This window comes from Equus asinus, chromosome 21, assembly GCF_041296235.1.
Source record: "Equus asinus isolate D_3611 breed Donkey chromosome 21, EquAss-T2T_v2, whole genome shotgun sequence".
NCBI lineage: Eukaryota > Metazoa > Chordata > Mammalia > Perissodactyla > Equidae > Equus > Equus asinus.
Genome location: NC_091810.1, coordinates 69,506,875 through 69,529,149, shown reverse-complemented (window position 1 = coordinate 69,529,149; position 22,275 = coordinate 69,506,875). Strand labels below are relative to the sequence as shown.

General features: G+C 38.8%; 1 protein-coding gene across 3 annotated transcripts in view; it reads left to right on the top strand.

Annotated features, from left to right (window-relative positions):
• The window catches only part of RARB (retinoic acid receptor beta), a 694,304-nt gene that overhangs the window by 316,654 nt on the left and 355,375 nt on the right, over positions 1–22,275 (top strand). For all 3 annotated transcript variants that reach the window (XM_070492836.1, XM_070492837.1, XM_070492835.1), the window contains one exon: positions 8,414–8,869. In XM_070492836.1, the coding sequence (XP_070348937.1) occupies positions 8,692–8,869 (178 nt within the window). In that variant the 5' untranslated portion in view covers positions 8,414–8,691. The remainder of the gene's footprint in view (positions 1–8,413; positions 8,870–22,275) is intronic.

The following is a 22,275-nucleotide window of genomic DNA, read 5'->3' as shown; positions in this document are numbered from 1 at the left end:
TGTCTTTTCATTTTGTGGGTGGTTTCCTTTGCCTTGCAGAAGCTTTTTAGTTTGATGTAGTCCCATTTGTTTATTTTTTCTTTCATTTCCCTTGCCTGGTGAGACATGGTATTCAAAAAGCACTCCTAAGACCAACGTCAAAGAGTGTACTGCCTATGTTTTCTTCTAGGAGTTTTATGGTTTCATGTCTTACATTCAAGTCTTTAATCCATTTTGAGTTAATTTTTGTGTATGGTGTGAGATAATGGTCTACTTTCATTTTTTTTCCCGTGGCTGTCCAGTTTTCCCAACACCATTTATTGAAAAGATTTTCTTTTCTCCACTGTAAGTTCTTGGCTCCCTTGTTGAAAATTAGCTGTCCATGGATATGTGGTTTTATTTCTGGGCTCTCAGTTCTCTTCCACTGATCTGTATGTCTGTTTTTCTGCCAGTACCATACTGCTTTGATTACTGTAGCTGTATAGTGTATTTTGAAATCATGGAGTGTGATACCTTCAGCTTTGTTCTTTTTTCTTAGGATTGCTTTGGCTATTCAGAATCTTTTGTTGTTCCACATAAATTTTAGGATTTTTTGTTCTATTTCTATGAAAAATGTCATTGGGTGTTTGATAGGGATTGCATTGAATGTGTATATTGCTTTAAGAAATACGGACATTTTAACTACGTTAAATCTTCCAATGCATTTTTTTTTATTTAATGAGTTTCTAGCGAAATATAGTAGATTAACAAATGCATGTTTCCCTATCCCCTCCCAAATACTTACTAAAATGACAGTAAAGGGATGTAAAAAGCATGAATCATTAAAGTTAATAAGAACGAGTGGTATTACTTGCAGACAAGAAATGGCAACAACTTTTTTTGAAGATGGAAAGTAGATGGGCAGTAATGAATAAATTAGCAAAGTACAGAAACCAAGTTGCTAAGCACCTCAATGAGGAGAGGCAAAGGAGAAGCAAGGAGATACTGCTGTAGGATTTTGGATAGTCCCAGAGAGTAGAGGCACCAGTTGTCCTGAAAGGTGGAGTGATGATTGAGATAGGAAGGTTGGTTGAAGTTATGAACAAGGAGCAGTTAAATCTGGTGCCCCACCTGTTACATCATGATGATTACTGACTTCATAGTAAGCCCACCAGCAGCCCCAACCTCATTTCTCCATTCAGCTACCAGAAGTCTTTTCAGTCAGGCTTTTTCTTTCCTCCCCATCCTGGGCTGAAACATGGAGGATTTCTCAATGAAGTTACCAAAGAGCCTGTAGGGGTCAAAAAATAATTTTCCCTCTACTCTTTTGGGTTCTTGGCTGAGAACCCCTGTAATAAAAGACAGATTAACTAGAGAAAAACAATAAAACTTTACTAACATTTATACCTTGTGTATACAGGGGAGATACCCAGAGAAAAATGAGTAACTCCCCAAGGTGGCTTAGAATTCAGGATTAAATATGATCTTAATAAGGAAAGGGGAAGGGGAATGTAGCCTCTGAGGGGAGAGTAATTTTTAAGAAAGATGAGTAGGCCCTAAGAAGAACAGATGGGAGGTATGATAGTTTGTGACAAGTTTATCTGGGTGTGGCATTAACTTCTAGTCTCCTCTCCTAGGATAAGAGTCAGTCTTCGCTAGTTGATGAAATGTCCAGGGAGGGGATTTATGCCAACTGTGTTCTTTTTGGAAGATCTGTCTTTCAGCAGATAAGGAGAGTTCAGAGAAAGCCTCCTCCTGCTTTTACTGTTTTTCAAGTGCCTATAGCTCAAAATAATCAATATACCAAAGCAGGATATTTTGGGGTGGCATGTCCTAATGTCCTACAGTCATATTTTGGGGTAGCATATTCTACTAACTTTCAACTCCCAGATAAAAGCCAATACATCTAACATTTGGGGATTCCCACAAAGAAATATCCCAGTTAAATCACTTTTTCATGAAACTCACCCATTTGACAAGGTGTTCTCATGAATCCAGAATTTGAGTACATTTTCCCTTTTAGATATAGATGGACAGGGCTAGAACTGAGCAGACAGTACAATTGAGAAATGCATGTAACATTAAAGGAAATAAAACAACAGAAAAAAAAATGAAGAGAAATAATCAATGTAAAGAGCAGAATAAGGTATTAAAGAGAACTATTTTTAATATCCTAGAAGGTATTCAGAAAGGATAAGGCATTCATGACAAAAAGCAGAATGTATAAATAAAGAAGAAAAAATAAGAAAAACTCTTGAATGTTAAAAATATAGTAGCATGAATATAAAATTCAATAGAGTAATTAGAAGTTAAAAGTGAGGCTATCTCACAGAAAGTAGAATAAATGGATGAAGTAGAATATGAGAGAAGATATAATAAAATTAGAGGACCAATCCAAAAGGGCCACTACCTAACATAATATTTCCAAAAGGAAAATATGAAATATATGTTAAGAAAGATATTATCAAAGGAAGTAGAAAATAAAATTTTCCCGAACAGAAGGACATGAGTCATCAGATCAAAGACCTCTACTGAGTGCCTAGCACAATGTAGGAAAAAAGATCCACAGAGGATAAAGAAAAGATTATAAAGCCTTGCGAAAAAGGAAGAATGCCACACACAAAGGATCCTAAATCAGAACAGTATTAGAAATTTCCAAAGCAATCTAGAAAGCTTGAAAAAGTGATGCAATATACTTAAAATTCTAAAGTTATTTTTAATCCACAATTTTATACCCAGCCAAACTATCAAACAAGTGTTAAGTGTAGCATAAAAATATTTTAATACAGGGGCTAGCCCAGTGGTACAGCAGTTAAGTGCACACGTTCCACTTTGACGGCCGGGGGTTCGCCGGTTCGGATCCCGGGTGCAGACATGGCACTGCTGGCACACCATGCTGTGGTAGGCATCCCACATATAAAGTAGAGGAAGATGGGCATGGATGTTAGCTCAGGGCCAGTCTTCCTCAACAAAAAGAGGAGGACTGGCAGCAGTTAGCTCAGGGCTAGTCTTCCTCAAAAAAAAAAAAAACACAAACAAATTTTCATACACACAAAATCTCAAAAAATTTACCTCCCATTTCTCAGAAAGATCTTAGGAAAAAAACCACCAACGTGAAGAAAGAGGAAGACTTGAGGTCCAGGAAACAAGAGTTCCATAAAGAGAGAGAAACGATAATACAAAGTTCCAGTTTGTCATGGATGTTTGAGTCTAAGAAAGCAGCCAAGAAGCCCTGGAGCAGGAGGGATGTCCCCGATTGTGGAACTGATGTGTCACATGACATGTCTGGCAAAATTATCAGAGAATTTGGAAAGACTTATTCATAGATACAAAGAAAAGTATTCAAATTATATAAACAAAGCAATTATTAACTCCAGGAAAACCAAAAAATTCTATAAGAAAAGAACTGTAAATATAGTACATCAGGTGGCTCAGCTGTAACAATATTTATCTAGTCATAATTATGTAAACATAATGTAAATGATTTTCATTTAAAAATTATGATGAGGGGCAGTCCTGGTGGCATAGTGGTTGAGTTCACGTGCTCCACTTCAGTAGCCCAGGGTTCGCCAGTTTGAATCCTGGGCACAGACCTACATACCATTCATCAAGCCACGTTGTGGCAGCGTCCCACATACAAAATGGAGGAAGATTGGCACAGATGTTAGCTCAGGGCCAATATTCCTCACCAAAAAATATATATATATGATGAAATTATGTTGGGAGTGTGAGGAAAAGGAGAGTTTTGTGTGTATGGGCAATAATCTGAGAGAAATAAATCATTTATAGTAGAAGCCAATAGACAGTAAAAATTTCACAGATTTATGAAAAAAATAGTTTAAGTACATTATCTAGAACTATAAGTAAGAAAAAAAAGCCCAGCTAAAATACTTTCAGGTAGTTGCTTGTAGGGAGGAGAATTTAAGGATGGGAAAAACAGACTGCTAGGTTTTATAACTAATCTAAAGCAAGGGTCAGCAAGTCATGTCGCATGAACCAAATCTGGAAGGCTGACTGTTCTTGTAAATAATGTTATATTGGAACACAGCCAAGCCCACTCATTCATGGATTGTCTGTGGCTGCTTTCGTGCCACAAGAAGTTGGTACAAAAGCAGAGTTGAGTGGTCGTGACAGCGACTGCATGGCCTGCAATCTAAAATATCTACTTTCTTTACAGAAGAAATTGCCGACCCCGTGTGTGGAGCAGTGGGTGTCAAATTTTAGTTGCATTGGAATGTCTGGAGGGTCGCTTAGAACACGGATTGCGCGCCCAGCTCAGACTTTCTCATTCCGTAGATCTCAGGTGGGGCCTGGACACTGCATTTCTGACAAGTTTCCAGGTGATGTTGATACTGCTGGTTCAGGGCCTCTGCTTTGAGAACCACTGGTCTAAAGGAGCTTTCTGACTTTCAAAAAATATATATATAAGTATCGTGTTTATAAAATAAATTTTAAATGTTTAAAAGTATAAACAGGGCCGGCCCAGTGGCACAGCAGTTAAATTCGCACATTCCACTCTGATGGCCTTGGGTTCACCGGTTCGGATCCCGGGTGCAGACATGGCACCACTTGGCAAGCCATGCTGTGGTAGGTGTCCCATGTATTAAAAAAAAAAAGTAGAGGAAAATGGGGAAGGGGTTTAGCTCAGGGCCAGTCTTCCTCAGGAAAAAGAGGGAGATTGGCAGCAGATGTTAGATCAGGGCTAATCTTCCTCAAAAAAAAAAAAAGGTATAAGCTTGGAAGCTTGTATGCAAATTGAGGTGAAAATAAATACAAAAACAATGCAAAGAATCGAATGTGACAAGAAATGATTAAAATGTAATTTTCTAAAAACTTTAATGTAACAGAAACATCAACAAATTAAACTGGAGCAAATATACCGTTTTATTAATAATAAGATCTTCCAGATACAGGCATAGATGTCAACAATTCCCGAGACCTCTGCCAGTACATGGGCACACATCATCCAAGTGATTGGCGGGTGGACCTGTCATACTACTGCCTGTCATTCCACTGTTTATTGAGGATAGATTATTGCATAATAACGACTATGCAAAGATTTATTTAAAAATCCCTTTCTTTTTTATTTTCTCCTCTAAAATATTATTTTTAGCATTTTCTTTTTCATTTAATAGCTTACTGTAAAACACTTGTTTCCTAGACAGCACAGTTTAAGAAATTTGATTTAGGGACCAGCCCCGTGGCTGAGCGGTTAAGTTCTCTGCTCTGCTTCGGCGGCCCAGGGTTTCCCTGGTTTGGATCCTGAGTGTGGACATGGCACCACTTGTCAGGCCACGCTGAGGCAGCATCTCACATGCCACAACTAGAAGGACTCATAAGTAAAATATACAACTATGTACTGGGGGGACTTGGGGGAAAAAAGCAGAAAAAGAAAAAAGAAATTTGACTTAAAACCTTCTCCTCTCCCGTTGGCCCCTTTCACAGATGACGAAACCGATACCCAGGGCATCTCATGGGTTGTGGATCCAGGACCCCCTGACCCAGCCCCCGCTTCCTTCCCCTCTTCCACCCTGGCTCCTGTTTGCTTTGCCTCAGGTGGTGAGAGAAAAAGCCCCGAATGAGCCCAAACTCAAATCGGGCATGAAGAAAAAAAGCAGTGCTAAGACCAGTGACGATCTTTTTTTCTAAAAGCCTCAAACAAAGAAAATTCTCTGCTTCCAGGAACAGCCTTAATCAGTCACATATGTGAACATAGACCCAGTGACTGTTCAGACAATTTTCCACCAACGTAACAGGATTTTCTCGACACATTGATTTTTTTTTTCTTTTGCCTATTATCAGCATAAGTAGTTCTGTTTGTTGTTTTTTAAAGATCCTAGCTGTGATACCAGACCTTTCAACCAGGCAGGCTGGATGCTAAAAATCTGCAGTGTTTGAAAGCAAAGAGAAATGAAGGATTATGGAGAGTAGGAATAGTCCCTGGTTGGTAAAAACAAATAAACAGCTTTAAAAATCTAAGAATTGTGCCCTGCGGGGGTGGGTTTGCTGAACTGTCAGCTCCACCAGTTAATGAGGTAGTCTGTCTAATGGAGATAGAAAAGACCATTTATAACAATGCTGGGCTTTGTGTGTGTGACTTAAAAATCAAATTGAGTGGAAATGCAGCCAATACTAAATGGTCTTGTTTATTTTCTAATTAATTTGCTACAAACTACAAAATAAAAGTGTTAAACATATTAGATGGTGTGTGATTTTTAGAAGAGAAAGGACTGAAAACATTCACCTCAAATAGTCCATTACCTTTCTTTTCGTCAGCGAAACAAGTTGCAGTTTGAAAGTTGGAAAAGGACATGGATATTTTGGGTGGGACATCACTTTTGGGGTTAAATGTGTTACATAAGCCAACTGGGAATGTGATCTCTTTTGTAAGGTTCTGTGGAGTTCTAGGGGGCCTGGGACCACAGTCTCACTCTTGATGATGTTCATTTTTAATATTAATAGGCCAGGGATTCAAGGCCCTAAGGAAAATATCATCCAAGTGAGGACAGCCACTTACAACTGCTCATGGCCTTTTTCCTCTATAGGGCACAGCTAGGATGATGCAGGCACTCAGTATACATAAGCCCAGCATGGCAGAGGGGAAAGATCAGAGATGGTAGAACCAGTCAGATCTAGGTGCAAATTCTGGCTGACTCTGTGACATTGGGGGTAAATCATTTAAACTCATTGAGACTTAGTTTGCTCATCTGGAAAACAAGGAGAATAATAACTGCCTTATAGGACCGTTCCAAGAACTAGACCTTAGAGCTCATAAGTGAAGCACCTGACACATGGTAAACACATGAATGGAAGTTATTATTGACTAGAAGATTTTAGGGTTTGTAATAACCAAACTGGCTAGTTCACAAACTGAGAAATCACTACACCTTGATGAGTCCTTGTTCTTAAATTTACCCAGCCCCCACCTTTTCTTCTTTGCTTCCATTACAAAAGTTTTAGTCCTAACATCCTTTTCCTAGGACTATTGTGATGTGGTCTCTTCCTCACTCTGACCCCAAAGCCTCTTGTCCATTCCAGCTAGCTTGTTCTTAGAAGGACGTCATTTGGTGAGACAATGCATACATTGATGAACTTTCACCTGGTGTTTACTCTGCACCCGGCACTGTTCTTCCCTCAGTACTACCTCATTTAATCCTCACAACAGCCCTCTGAAGTAAATTCTCTTATTATTCCCATTTTACAGTAGAAACTGGCATATTGAGATGTAAGATAATTGTCCAAGGGGTGGAGCCATGATTAGTACCCAGGTGGTCTGGCCCTGGAATAGTGCTCTTAACGACTCCTCTATGCTGGCCGTCAGAGATTGTTCCTGGTTTGTGCCAGATGGTTTACATTCAGGGCTTGCCATTCTGTGGGCTCCAGAGTTTGGGACTTTTACTGAATATTGGTCATCAGGGCCAAAGTGACCCTGTGAAGTCCATAGTCAGCCCACGCTAGAATCTATTTCAGGCTTCTCCCATTCCCAGTCTCAAGGAATCCTAGGTGCCGAGCATCCCTGGAATGTCCTTTGTGGCAACAGGGCAATTTAACCCTCCTTAACAACATGACCGCAATAAGAAGTTGCTAAAACTATAGAACCATGAGGGCAGGAACCACATTAGCGTTGTTCCATGCTGTCCATCTCTAGTGCCTACATCGGCACCTGGCACGTAATAATAAGTTAGGATTTGATTGACAGATGGATGATTGAACAGATGGACACATGGATGATGGTTGTATGAAACAATGGATGGATGGATAATGTTCTTACTGAAATAAAGGTATATACTGTTTGACAATAAGAAACTAATGTAAAATATTTCACTGATATTTAGTGGCTGTATCTCTAACTTACCTTTCATTAGGTTATAGTTTTCTCCCACAATTATATTTATCTGCCTCAAAGTCCAAATTTCATATAAAATATGTAAAATCTTAGAAGCACATAGGTAAGGATAACATTAAATAGTCAACTTTTCTAAAATAAGCAAGGAAAAAATTTTCATTCATTCATTCATTCAACAAATATTTATTGAGCACCTGTTTCCTATTAGGTACTCTCATAGGAGCTTAAAATATAACTTAAGAAAACAGAGAAAACTCTGCCCTCCTGGAGAGTGTATTCTAATGGGAGAGAGAGACAAAAACACTCCCACATGTAGTGGATTGAGTTGTTTAAGTGCCATGAGGAGAACTTCAGCAGGCTGAGGAATACAGGGAATGACTGGGGAGAGGGGTGCTATTTAATGTCAGATAGTCAGGGTTATTTTGAAATTGTGTCAGTTTTATTCTATGTTAGAATGTGAGAATTGAAGAAAACTAATGTATTGAGTGTAGGGTAACAACTGGGAATTAGGAGTCCTAGATTAAGAATGGAGATTTTTTGCATATTAACTTGATAGAGAAGAAAATATTTTTGACTTGTGAGATATATGTATATTTTTTTTTCCTACAGGAGTAGCAGCTGTGGACTTTTAAAGTGATAATATTTCCCAGCCTTAAACTGAGAAACTGAACAAAAAAGGCATCCTTCCTGTAATCAGTATAGCAAAATGAGAGGTGGAGAAAGCACACTGGGAAGACACAAGGTCATCTGTTGAACCATCTTGCCTTTGGCCAAGAACACGACTCAGACTCAACTCTCGCTCTGAATTTACCTCCCCAACTTTGAGTCAAGACCTAGAGTGATGTGTTCCTTTCCCAGAGCACCTTCCATTTTGTGAGGCCTGAAACATGACCACCAGTAGCCACACATGTCCCGTCCCGGCAGTGAATGGACACATGACCCACTATCCGGCCGCACCTTACCCATTACTCTTCCCACCAGTCATTGGAGGACTTTCCCTGCCTCCCCTCCATGGGCTTCACGGCCACCCTCCTCCAAGTGGATGCAGCACCCCATCACCTGCAAGTAAGTACCACTGGACTTTGCTCTTTTTCTCTTGGTCAATTGGCTTAATGGACCTGAGGAAACAGGATGGTTCCTATCCAGGGTGAGTTCTCATTTTGTTGGCGTTGGTTTCTCTTGGTCTAGAATTGTACCTTTATCTATCAGCAGAAATATAATTTGAAACCAGATAAATGGTGAATTTTAGAATTTGGTCCATTCAAAATCACATTGATATTTTTGCTCTATTTCATAAAATATAAACACAAGAAGTAATCAGCAGATGTAACCAATATACCTGAAGAAATTGACCACTTGATAAATAATAACAGTGAATTAAGAGATGATACCATAAAAATTGCTAATGATAATCCTGAATTTAACATTGATTTTAGATGTGTGATCTCCTTTGAATCTCTTACTCATTTCCTGGTGCAGATAAAATCTGTAATTCTTCTCAACTTCCCAAGGACCTTTGCCACCAATTGATGTCACATAAGCTTTTTAAATGTCCTTGACCTCTTTTAACTCTGTACTAAGCGGTTTCTTACCTCCGATCTTCTCTAAAATGTGGGTTATAAAGTACTGGAAGATAAAAATAGTCAGAGTTAGAATTCTTCAAAATTGATATTCATGGAAAGCATCCATACTATATGATTTTTTTAAAAGTTCTGTCTAAGGTCAAGCTGTAGTAGCCAGTGAGCTCTTCCATCTTTTGGAAACAGGTTGCCTGGTTTGGCATCTGGAGGTGAAAAAGCATGTTGATTCAACTGTGCTCTGTTAGGCATCCACAGAACCTTCTCCAAGTTCTTTCAGGTTCATAGCTTAACAGGAGCTCTTCAGAGCTCTTCCTGGTGATTATTTTACATTTCGCTGCTCTTTAAGGAGTTCCTCCAAATATTGGCTTGGCACTTTGAAGTTTTTCTTTTGAAGTACTGCCTTAATTTTTTCTGTATTGTGGCCTTTGTGCCTTAACTTCTTCCTCCTACTGCATCTTTAGCACACTGGGAGCAGGAGCGTGCTCCACCTAACTGGGATCCCTCAACAAATGGTACAGTGCCTTCAAAAATAGTAGGACGTTTAGATGTCTGAGTGTTTGGATAGATGCATGAGTGGCTGAACAGACTCTCACTGCAGGGATGTCAGTTACAATCACAGTTTCGTCATGCCTGATACATACTGGCTTATTTTTCTTCTTGAAATGACCTGATTATAATTCTTCCCTTCTGTGTTTTGGATTTCTGGCCAGAGCGTGTGGCCAGTAAAGTCTTTTAAATTGCTTAATAACATTCTCCCATGCTTCTCAAGTTCAAATTGAAAGTGGATGTAGCTGAAGTAGCTTCTTGGCTATATGGAGAGATGGCAAGAGTACCTATATTCAAAATATCTTGCCAAACCAGGTATGCATTCAAACCCTGTTCACCCAACATGCACATGATATAATGGAGTTACTTTAGTTAACACATGAAGGGATCTGACTAAATGATTGCTAAAGCTGTTAAAATGTCACCCAAGAGCTTCTGTATCTAATTCCACAGCTCAAGCAGCCTAATGGACAGCACTTTCTTCCTCAGATCGGAAGAATATTTTGTAGTTGTAGCCAATGCGTTAAGACCTAAGTATTGTTCCCATCCCGGGTAATCTAATCTTGCAGAAGGCAAACTCTTAGGCAGTTGCAGCGCCTAGGTGCCCATCAGCAACTTTGGGCTTCTTTAACTACTGATTTTAAGGAAAATACAGAGCACAGTAAATGAAAGGGTGGGTAAGAGCTTTTTGCTGGATTAGCATCCCTGAACACTTGAACAGACTCTCAGAATACAAATCCCTCACCCATCTGTTTGCAGATATTTTTAGTTCTAAAAATTCTATAGAGCAGCGCTTGGCAAACTACAGCCTGTAGCCCACCATCTGTTTTTGTAAATAAAGTTTTATTGGAACACAGCCACACTCATTTGTTTACGTATTGTCTATAGCCGTTTTCTTGCTACAATGGTAGAGACCATATAGCCCACAAATCCAGAAATATTTACTATCTTGCTCTTTACAGGAAAAGTTTGCCGATCCCTACTATGGAGATAAGAGCATGAGGACAGGAGTCAAATTATCTCAAACCTAACCAGTCTCTGTCTCTAACTGGTGATGTTGGCTCTTCTAATTCTTTCCCCCAAACTGAGTCTCATGGGCTCAGCCTGTACCCTGAATGAGCTGGCCTCTATCATATCTAAGTCTCCTTTCACCTCTAACTACAAGGCTATTCTTTTCATTTCACAGTTACTAATAAAGCATAAGATACCATCACTACTAAGTTGAACTGTAATGCAATTGCCATTTTTTAGAGAAAATTGGTGAAATATTGGCAATTTCATATGATTCTACCTTTAGAAGCAGAGGCTTTGCAGTTTAACAAAAAGGGAATAAACAACTGATTACAGTTTTTTATGAGTGGCTTGGGGAGAGGGTTCTGGTAACTGCCCCTTGGAAGGTGGCTGGAGAAGGGACAGAAGAAGGACAAGGTACAGAAAGTTCAGGCTGGAAACTTCAAAATTGGCTGACTTCACACCATTGGCTAATACCTTGTTTTATTATTTCTTGCTGCAGACAAAGCACATGAAAGCTGCTCAGATGAAAATCATTAAAAGAAGCCACTGTTAATATGCAGTCTGTTAGTTGGCCCTTGACTAGGAAGTCGTCTTTTTTATAGCCTGTGGTTTAGAAAGACCGGGGACCAAGAGTAAGGTCTTAAAAGTTACACACAGACTTTCTCTTGGCTAAAAACATAAAGTTTTATTCATGTACTGAGATTAGTTAGAGAGGTAGCTGAATTCTACAAAGTCTCAATAACTAGCAAAACACGTGCTTGGGTGAAAAAGCCAGGAGTCTGGAAGGCAGAGGAAACAAACATGTTGAGGAATGACCCCATAAAGAGGGTCATGTCATTGAACTATGGGATTTGCTGATGTTTCTTTCATAATCTGTACGTATCTAGATTCTGCAGCTCAGCCAGAAAGAATAAATTCTCCTGCCCCTGTAACAAGGTTCTTTCAGCACCGTGTAATTATAGAGGCTCAAGAAACTTCTACCTCAAAAGGAAGTGAAAGCGATTTCCATAGCAGCTACTGATGTTACACCCACTCCTTATTTTCCCTCCATTCACTTCTGGTGATCTCTGGTCAGCCTGTTCTGCTAGACCGGAATCTGAATTCTATCTATTTAACCTCTCTCTTCCTACAGTACCCATGTCCCCGTTCCCACATGGAAAGATGTCCTTGACCCAACCTCTTATTGACAATCATTTAACCTCTCTAAATTTCTCTCCCATCAACTATAAAACATTCTTATTGAAAGAGTAGTCTTTTGTAATAATCACATTCAAATCTTTTAAGGATAAAGGTGGAGTATGTATTAGAAAGAAAAGTTGTTCTACGAAGGAATGAAACTGGATCATCTCCAAGGCCTTTGCAACTCTAGGGGATGATAATTCTATATATTATAGCTCCAATTTTCTCCTGGTCCCCATGTCATTTGCAGGAAATCCATCTTTTCTTGGTTTGTGCCAGTGCTGGCCCCTGTTCTTCCGCAGCGTGGACTGCTTGGCTATTGGCATGGCCTTTTGTGATCACTCAGAATTCAGAGGGAAAGACGTGGCCACTTTTCAGAAATTCTACTCTCCAGAACCTTCAACTCTAAAGAAAAAAATAAAATTATATATATATATGCAAAATATCTATATTTATTTATTTGTAGGAGAGAAGTGAACTTAAAGCATCTTCTATGTGTGCATGTCCTAGTCTTTGCGTTCTGATTTAATTCTTTCATGATGGAGTCTCTGTAAGCTTAGAAATCAAGAAACATATAAGAAAAGAGGAAGTTAAAATAAATACTAAGGAAAACTGCTATGTATAGAGAACCTTCTGGCAAATCCACTGAGCGTTTAGTTTATGCCATTCTTAATGTTTTTCAATACCCTCCTAATATTGTTGCCAGGCCGTTAGCAGCAGTGCCATTTTACAGATGAAGATCATGAGACTCAGAGAAAGTAAAGGGCTTACACAGCTAGCTAATGTTAGACCCAAGTTCCAAGCCCAAATCATTGCCAATGTGTTGGGAAATGAGGTCAATTTAACCCTTGAATCTCTCAGCTCCACCATGAGTATCTCTTTCCCACGATGCTTCAGAGTCGTTGGAGACGAAGAACATTTCAAAGACCACACAACCTCTTTAGTTTCACCAACTACTGTAGAGTAGCTATCATTTTTCATCAAAATGGGGAGTTGAGGGTAGATCCCATAGTCAGGGAATCACCAGAAATGCCTCTGCTCAGCTCTGTCCTATATCTAGAGAGCTTGTCATCTCCAAGCAAGCATGACTTCCAGTGGGAGGAGAGCCTGAAATGCTATGCCAGGGAACACTCAAAATTTAATGCTCCAGAGCTCTCTGTGAAAGCTGGACAACTGTCTGTCTGTCTCTCTTTATGTTCTTTTCATGGCTGATTGTTCTGTTTTATTGCCTCACATGTGCTTTTTTATAGGTTGTTGTAAGCTGGAAAATATTGTTAAAAGTTTTGGCTTCAGAGCCTTTTTCAAAATGATCTCAATTTAACTCCAGCATCTTAAAATGAGAGTTCTTTCTCCTTGCTTCTTTAACGATCAGAAAGTTCCTTCCTGTCAAAATCACAAAATAGGATATTAGCCATAAAAACTCCCAACTTTCTGCAGAGACAGACTGAGAGTATCAGAATTACCAACCACAGGACATACAATGAATCTTATTTCTATATATTGTCTTAAACTAAAAGGAGCCTTGTTACCTAATTTGTCTGAAGCAAGATGTTCAGCCAGATTGGAATTCCTTATTACATGTGGAGGACAATTGGCCCAGAGGTGTTGATCCTGTTTTAAATGCATGCAGATTGATGGTAACTAAGACCAACTCATTAATTCCTGTTATCCATCGCCCTTTGCTCTGTAGTCTTGTCTTCTTTCTACTATGAGTGATATTTGTCATACACAATGATCCCACTGGACACGGATCTCATCTAATTTTAAGATACCAGGAACTTAGTATATTGTTGGTATTTAGTGAATGCCAAACATAATAGTATGGTCCGTATAGATATGTATCCTTCACATTTTTTTGACAAATGAAATATGGTAAAATAAAGTAAAAGAAGGGCTAACCTAGTGGCACAGCAGTTAAGTTTGCTTGCTCTACTTCGGTGGCCCGGAGTTCACTGGTTTAAATCCCAGGTGCAGACCTACGCACTGCTTATCAAGCCATGCTGTGGCAAGTGTCCCACATATAAAATAGAGGAAGATGGGCATGGATGTTAGCTCAGGACCAATCTTCCTCAACAAAAAAAAGATGAGGATTGACAGCACATGTTAGCTCAGAACTAATCTTCCTAAAAAAAAAAAAAGAAAGAAACTTCTTAGGAATTTGAGTAAACTCAGTAATAACAATTTTTCCCATTTCATCTGCCTTTGGTCATTGGATATCTCTGAAGTTCTGAGGCTTAGGGACGTCAAAGGCTTTTACCTGAATGTTTTAGAAATAGAGTTTATGCTTTCGGCATGATTGAACGGGTTTAGCAGTCTTGCATAGGCCTAGAGGCACATGTGTATGATGTAGGAGCCCCTTCCTTAAAAGTGGACAGGTATTGATTACTTGAGTGCAGGGCCTCTCTTCCTCAATAATGAAAGAATCTTTGTGTCCTCTTCTTGATGTCTCTACCATTTCCCCAGCCTCTGGTTGAGTACAACATGTAATCCTTTGAATAATTCTAATGAGGAACTGAGTTCATTCTGTTTGTTGAACTTTCCCCCAAAGGGATCAAGAATATGTGAACATGAATTAGAAACACAGATTATTGTTCAGTTTCATCAAATTAACTGCAACGCCCAAAGGAGAATCTCAGCTCTGGAAATGTGTTCTTGAATAGAAATACGCTTTAGTCCATGGAGGCGATCATAAAAGCAGGAATGGATTTACCTCTAAGTTACTCCTGCCAATGATTCTTCCCAGGGAGAGCGTGTTTGGAAGAATGTATACCAAAAAGAGACCAAGAATGGAGAAAAGAGAGAGAGTAATGGCTTACAATTCATATTAGAATTCCTTTAGATACTCTATTTATTAGACAGACATTTAAAAAGAGCATTTTTGACCTTATGAAAATTGAACCTCTGAAAATTGGAATCACCACAATAGCTCCAAGTAGACTATGAGATATGAGACCTCCCTTGTCTTCCAAATTTCTGCCTTAATTCATCAATCTACAGCTCCTGTATATTTCAGATGTGCTATTTTGGTCCCAAGGATGAAAAATCCATTCAGATGTCCTTGAAAGAGGGGAGAGTAATCTCCACACAGGTAGGTGGACAGGAGGACAGGTGGAATTGCCACCAAGTGGCCACCCTCTAGGCCATCTTTGGGATGTATCCCAGATAGTCCCCCAGAGGCCCTGGCAATTTATGCTGTGTCATTCAAGAGGCAGCTCCCTAGTCTGTTTTTGCTTCTCTGTTTTTCTGCTTTGGCTCCCTCTGAGATTTGAATGAATCTTGGTAATTCAAACTGGAAAGAAAGGGTGGGCAGAGAGAGAGTGAGGGAGCAAAAGAGAGAAAGAGAGAGGGAGACATGAGAAAGACAGAACATCTACTTAACCCTGTTATTTGAGCTCCAGGCCACCTCCAAGAACTTGAGCCTTCCAGACCCACCAATGGTCAGTTGATATCATCAGCTCTCTTGATCGGTGGTTGTTTTTTTTTTAACTTTTCCATGAGACTATGTAGTAAAAATCATTACCATTTATTTAGTATGCTATGTGCATTACCTCTATCTGCCAGCTAGAAAAGAGAAATAGAGAAAGAAAGACCCAAATAACCAACTTTCCTACAGTTGCTCCAATCAAAATGGTGGGACTAGGTTTGAACTCTTCGTGTTCTGACCAAAGCCAGTCTTCTTTTCACAACTCCATGTCAGCTGTGGATAATGAGGTGCTGCAAAGATTTTTAAAACATTGCATTGTCTTCAAGGATCTTGGACTCCTGTTGGGAAGTCATAATCGCCTAAAACCATTCAGATCTAAAACTCTGATTATTCTCTACCCTCTAAGACCTCGATTTTGTAAAGCTTGTAACATCCCTTCCCACCCATGTACCCACTGTGCATACTTAGATTTACTATCCATGTCCTATTTTGCTGTCTTTAGTTGTTGCTGTAACTCTTCCTGCTCTGCTCATCTGTTAACCTGATGCTTGGCACACAGTGGAAACTCATTTAAAGTCTGTGGAGTGACTGAATCAGTGGTTCTTGCTGGTGTGGGAGATTTTAGAAATTTATGGATGTGCTTTTGGATGTCACAATGATTGGCAGCACTTATAGACGTTTAGTGGGCAGGGACTAAGAGGCTGATGGGCCTGCACTGTGCACAGTAGCTGCAAAGAATTTCTTACATCCTCCTGACTTCTCAGTGTCTCACTAGACATTCATATTAAGACTCCCCCCCAAAAATAAGTTATGATTAACTGACCCTAAACCATAACTCCATTTTACATATAAATGCAAAATATTGTGGTAAGTTTTTATTATACCTTGGATTATTTAGGACTATAATTGCTGTGTAAATCGAGGACAGGCTGATCGTTGTTTTGTTTGGAACGTATCTAACAGTCATTCGCCATTTCAGAAAATCGTGTTACTGATGGCAGTGATATTCTTCGTATTTGTCACCAGTACCATATATTTTTATCATCTGCATTTGTAGGTAAAAGATTCACTGTAATTATGCATATAGGGGCAAGCATCTTACCACTTCTTTATGCCTGAGCATTTACACATTGAAATAACTATTATTTTATTATAAATTACTTTCTTTGAATTCATCCTTGATATTGCAGTCTGGGCATTATATTAAGTTCTTTGAAATTATATTTTTAGGTGGCCTATATTATCTATGGCTTTCATTTTGAATAGTAAAGCAGGTGTTATTAAATATATTACTAAAAGAAGATTGCATCCAAAATGTTGAAGATTACTAGAATGAATGGATGGATGGATGAATACATGAATGAATCAGTGAAAAATAACTAACAGTGTCAAATAAGCTGCTTAGAAATAAATCTTCTAGCTGTTAAGAGGAGAGGAAGAAAGTTTATAAGCGAAGTACACAGGAAAAGGTTTGCAGAACTAAGTCCAATGATTATAGCAGGCATGGAACAGTGGCATGGCTCTAGGAAAAGCCATATGCAGAAGACCCATGGAAAGTAGGAAAGTGTTTTAAGTTTCCCATCTTAAAAGGCATGTGGGGTTACCAAGGAACCATCCAGCGCTGGCCTCCATTTCTTGAGTGTAACTAGTGTCCCCAAGGGGTACAAGAGGGAATCAAATGTATTGTTATTCATGAATCCACTCTTCCGATATTCATTTAACACATGTATGTTAGGTATCGCAGTAAGCACCTTAGAGTCTCTCTGATGGTTTGCTGGGTAAATCTATAAGAGTGATTGGTTCTCACCTGTGTGTCATGTCAGATTCTACCTTCAATAACATGTCATTTTAGTATTAGGAAAAACATATGGGAGCTTTGAGTTGAATCATGTCTCCCAAAAAGATGTTGAAGTCCCAACCCTCAGTATCTATGAATGTAAATTTACTTGGAAATAGGGTCTTCTCAGATGATCACATTAAGATGAAGTCATTAGAGTGGGCCCCAACCCATTAAGACTGTGTCCTTATAAAAAGGGCAAATTTGGGGGCCAGCCCCATGGCCTAGCGGTTAAATTTGGCATGCTCTGCTTCAGCGGCTGAGTTCAGTGCCCAGGTGCAGACCTACACGACTCATCAGCAGCCATGCTGTGGCGGTGACCCACATACAAAATAGAAGAAGATTGGCACAGATATTAGCTCAGGGATGATCTTCCTCAAGCAAAAAGAAGAAGATAGGCAATGGATATTAGCTCAGGGTGAATCTTCCTCAGCAAAAAGAAAAAAAAAAGTGGTGGGGTGGGGATTTTGGATGCAGAGAGAAAGATAGAGGGAGAATGCCATGTGAAAGTTGGAGTTATGTTGCCATAAGAAAGGAATGCCAAAGATTGCCAGCAAACCACCAGAAAGTAGGGGAGAGGCATGGAACAGATTCTCCCTCACGGTCTTCAGAAAGAAACAACCCTGCTGCCACCTTGATCTTGGCCTTCTGGCCTCCAGAATTGTTTGTAGTACTTTGTTATAGCAGTCCTAGGAAACTAACAGGGGCTATAACTAGGGGCTATACCTTCCTGCCACTGAAGAAGGAAAAACTATGCTTCTGATCTTTTTCCCCTCGAAAAGTATCTAGTGATTTGGCTATTTTCTCATAATTTTATCCTCGGCAATGACTTTCTTTTCCTGCATTGTGCGGCTTCTTTGGCTTGAACTAATGAATAATATTTCAGGATGTTATTTTTTTCCTTTGTAGCCAATCTCTCTTGATTCTGGTGGCTACAAATTTATGGTCATGAGTCACAATGTTTACCATTTTTTTAAATGAATTTCTATTCCACTGGCTTTCTTTTGGTTCTATCCTTAGATCCTAAACTCCCACCCTGTTTCTTGACCTCCACATATCTTCTTTAACATCTCTTTTGCCCTTAATTTTAAAGCCTTTGCCTCAAAATTCTGCAAGGTTACCCATCACTGTCATATTGGAGCCTGTGAGATTCTCCAGAAGAGTCATTCGTATTACAAGTTCATATTTCAAGTACCAGACACTGAAGGGTTACTGGTGGCAATGATCTTATCATTATAATCATTGATTGTTTATTATCTTGAATATCGCTTTGTGGCTTATCTGGCAGTATCTCTTCAGGATTTGTGAGCTATGAATTTAATTGACTTTGTCTAGCCTTCTAGAATTCCTGGTGATTCTACGTCTTTGAACAGGCAAATTTGAACAACTTCCCTGTCAGCCCCTGGCACCTTTCCTTACATAGTTGCTTCCTCTCCTTTATACTTAGAGCTAGTTTTGTCATACAATTAGTTCTATATTCTGTTTGTGTCCTGGTCTCTATATCTACCCCCATGAGTTCTCCTCATTTGAGATCTTTTAGTTTCTTAGGGCCAAAAACCTTTGAAATTCTTTGAGACCACCTATGGATTTACCACATGTAAACTACTTAAGGATTCTGGGCCTCATAAACCCTTCCCTGGTTAACTTTGCCATCAGTGAAATGGGTGCCTGGCCACTGTCCTCTTATGTAATAAGTTGAAGCAAATTTGATAATATGAAAATCTGCATTAAATGTAAAGTTACTTTTTTACAGTTTGTTGCCAAAATGTCAAAAAAGCCATTGTACTGATGAAAATGACTAGTTCCCAATCAGAATGTATGTTAATTTAGTGCTGAGATATTTTGCCAAATGCCCGTAAGCTTTGCAAACATCTGGACAGAATAAAATTTGTAGGGTATTCCAGGGACGACGACAGTGGTTATCTGTGACCCCGTGGGCACTGATGACAGCAGTAAGTTATGTTGCCATTATTTTGTGGTGAATTGTGAAATGTGTCACTGTGAGAGGTACTATGCAGAGACTGCCCCTAACCTCGGGGAGGTTACAGTCAAAGACAAAACTGCTAATTAGGAAAGGTTCATCTTGTTGAACCAAAAATGGCATTAATGCAGATAATTTGCTGGGGATGCTGCAGGAAGGTAGGAGGTTAGAAATGGGGCAAGAGAGGTTGCTACTTCCAGACCCCAACCTGTGTCCTTACACACGTTTTTTAACCTCTCTGTGCTTGAGCTTCCTCACCTGTAAAATAAGGGTAATAACGGTACCTTCAAAGGGTTGTGACGAGATTATTGTCAACTGATACATGGAAACTGCTTATAACAACAGTACTATCCCAGTAAAAACTCAATAAATACTGGCAGCCATTGTTATTCTTATCTATGCTCTGCAATCAGAATCTGTCCACTCACAAGGAAAAAGCTTTGTTGTCACAGGCCTGTCATTTCATCAACTGTTCATTAACAGTTGCTTCCAAAATGTAAAGATTGTTCTCCATGCACATGTACTTTTCCATATTTCTGAAAAGTCTGTATTAGACATATGGAAGTTTTCACTTCATAGTGTTTATACCCTGCCAAGATTTTCCTTGAAACTTCAAAGTTCTCCAGGAAGTAATCTTGAATTTGGGTATCGGAAAGGATTCTTTTTCATGAGTAACTGTGGCCTGGTGAACAATTTTGTTTTTATCACAAAGAGTTCACATCCAAGAAACACATGTGTATTCGAGGTCGTCTTTTGCAGATGAACTTCCTCCAGAGTCAAGGAGCTTCCCTTCCTTTCCTTCCAGGGCCTGCAGGCCCTGCGGCTCACTTTGTCTCTATAAACCATCTCTAATAATGCTTGATTTAATTTCAGTGATGTCTATAATATTATAATGTACATTTCTCAAACATTATGGTTTTGCTTCTATTAATACCAAGCTACTCTAATGTTAATTGCTTAATGGTTAAGAAGTTGGCCAATCCAAAAAAAGACACTTAAAGAAAAAAATTAGTCTTGACATTTCACACAAGTAAATAGCGCTTTAATGATGACCACCTGGTTAAAAAGAAAGCTACCCTTCAGCATACTTAGTAAACCTCTTTTATCGGGATGGCTTGATGGGATAGTTGACAAAACTGGGATTTTGTGGGTTCTGGTAGAAATCTCTGAGACGTGAAGTAACCTTCACACCATACTTCACCTTGACCTCTTGTAGGCAATTTCAGGATTTCTTTCTTCTTCCACAAGAAATCTTATTCCAGAACTAAAGACAAATAATCCAAACCAAAAATTGACAATAGACTTCATTTTACTTAAAAAAGAATTCAAATGTCTCATAGCAACCTCACATTAGTAATTAAGGAAATGCAAACCAAAGACTACCATGCAATGCCATTTGATATCCATTAAACTTGCAAAAATTAAGTGTGGTAAGAATACCAAGTGTTGGAGAGAATGTCCATCAAGGGATATGCTGAGACAAATTGCCATTGAGAGTCTAAATTACTATAATCCTCTTGAAAATGCCTTAGCACTATCCTATAATGTTGAATATTCAGATTTCCTATGACAAAGCAAATGCCCGTAAGCTTTGCAAACATCTGGACAGAATAAAATTTGTAGGGTATTCTAGGGACGAGGACAGTGGTTATCTGTGACCCCGTGGGCACTGATGACAGCAGTAAGTTATGTTGCCATTATTTCGTGGTGAATTGTGAAATGTGTCACTATCCTAGTCTTTACTCTTTAATATGAGTACTAGGAGTCATGTTTAAGAATGCTCATGATAGGCAAAAAAAAATTGTAAAAAATTAGATACCATGCAAATATCTATGAGCAGACAACTGCAAAAATAAATAGTGGCATATTCACTAAATTCAATAGTATTCATCAATGAAAATGAAGTTATAGACAACAATGTGGATAGATCATAGAAACATAATGTTGAGTAAAACATAATGTTGAGTAAAACCTGGCGGCCCAGGGTTTCGCTGGTTCGGATACTGGGTGTGGACCTAGCACCACTCATCAAACCACGCTGAGGCGGTGTCTCGCATGGCAGAACTAGGAGGACCTACAACTAGAATATACAACTATGTACTGGGGGGGCTTTGGGGAGAACAAGGGAAAAAACAATCAAGGGAATAATAAGACCAAATTCAAGGTAATAGATATCTCCTAGGAGTTAAATAGGATAGGCAAGGGGATGGAATAGGGAAGGAACACATGGGTGGACGCAGTAGAAGTGAGGGAGCTCTAATTCTTAAATATTCACTTTATTAATATGCTTTTATACCATACGCACATTTATGTTACATTTATTTTTTGTGGTTATTTACATTAAAAAGATAAGGAAAACTATGATTATAGCCTTCATGTGTTAGAAATAGCCAGGAGAAGGGAAAAGTGGGAAAAAATAGCAATAGCCTTGAACAGAAAATTCACATGTTAAAAAAAAGGCAAATAGCCAATAAAAATATTTTTAAATTTTAGTCTTAAAAGTAATTGTACAAATGCAAATTTAAAAATGAAATGCAAATTAAGATTTTACTTCTTGCTTGTGAGAAGGCAAAAATGTAAAAGAAAGGTCCTATTGTTATTCATGCTATAGAGAAATGAACATTCATATACAACCTTGATGGCGAGAATGGAAATGGATATATTCTTTCTTTGGAATAATTTTCAGAGAACGACAAGAGCCTGAAAATATTCATGCTGATGGCTTTGTTCTTTTGCTTCTATGAATTTATTCGTAAAAAATAAGTGTTTTATGCTTGGGAGAACAGAGATATTAGCACAGACTTGTTTATAATTAAAAAAAAAAAAACTGGAGACAATCTTCCTAGCTAATAAAAAGTGATTAATTAGAATATAGAGAGAATGAAAATAATAAGCAGTCTTTTATAATTT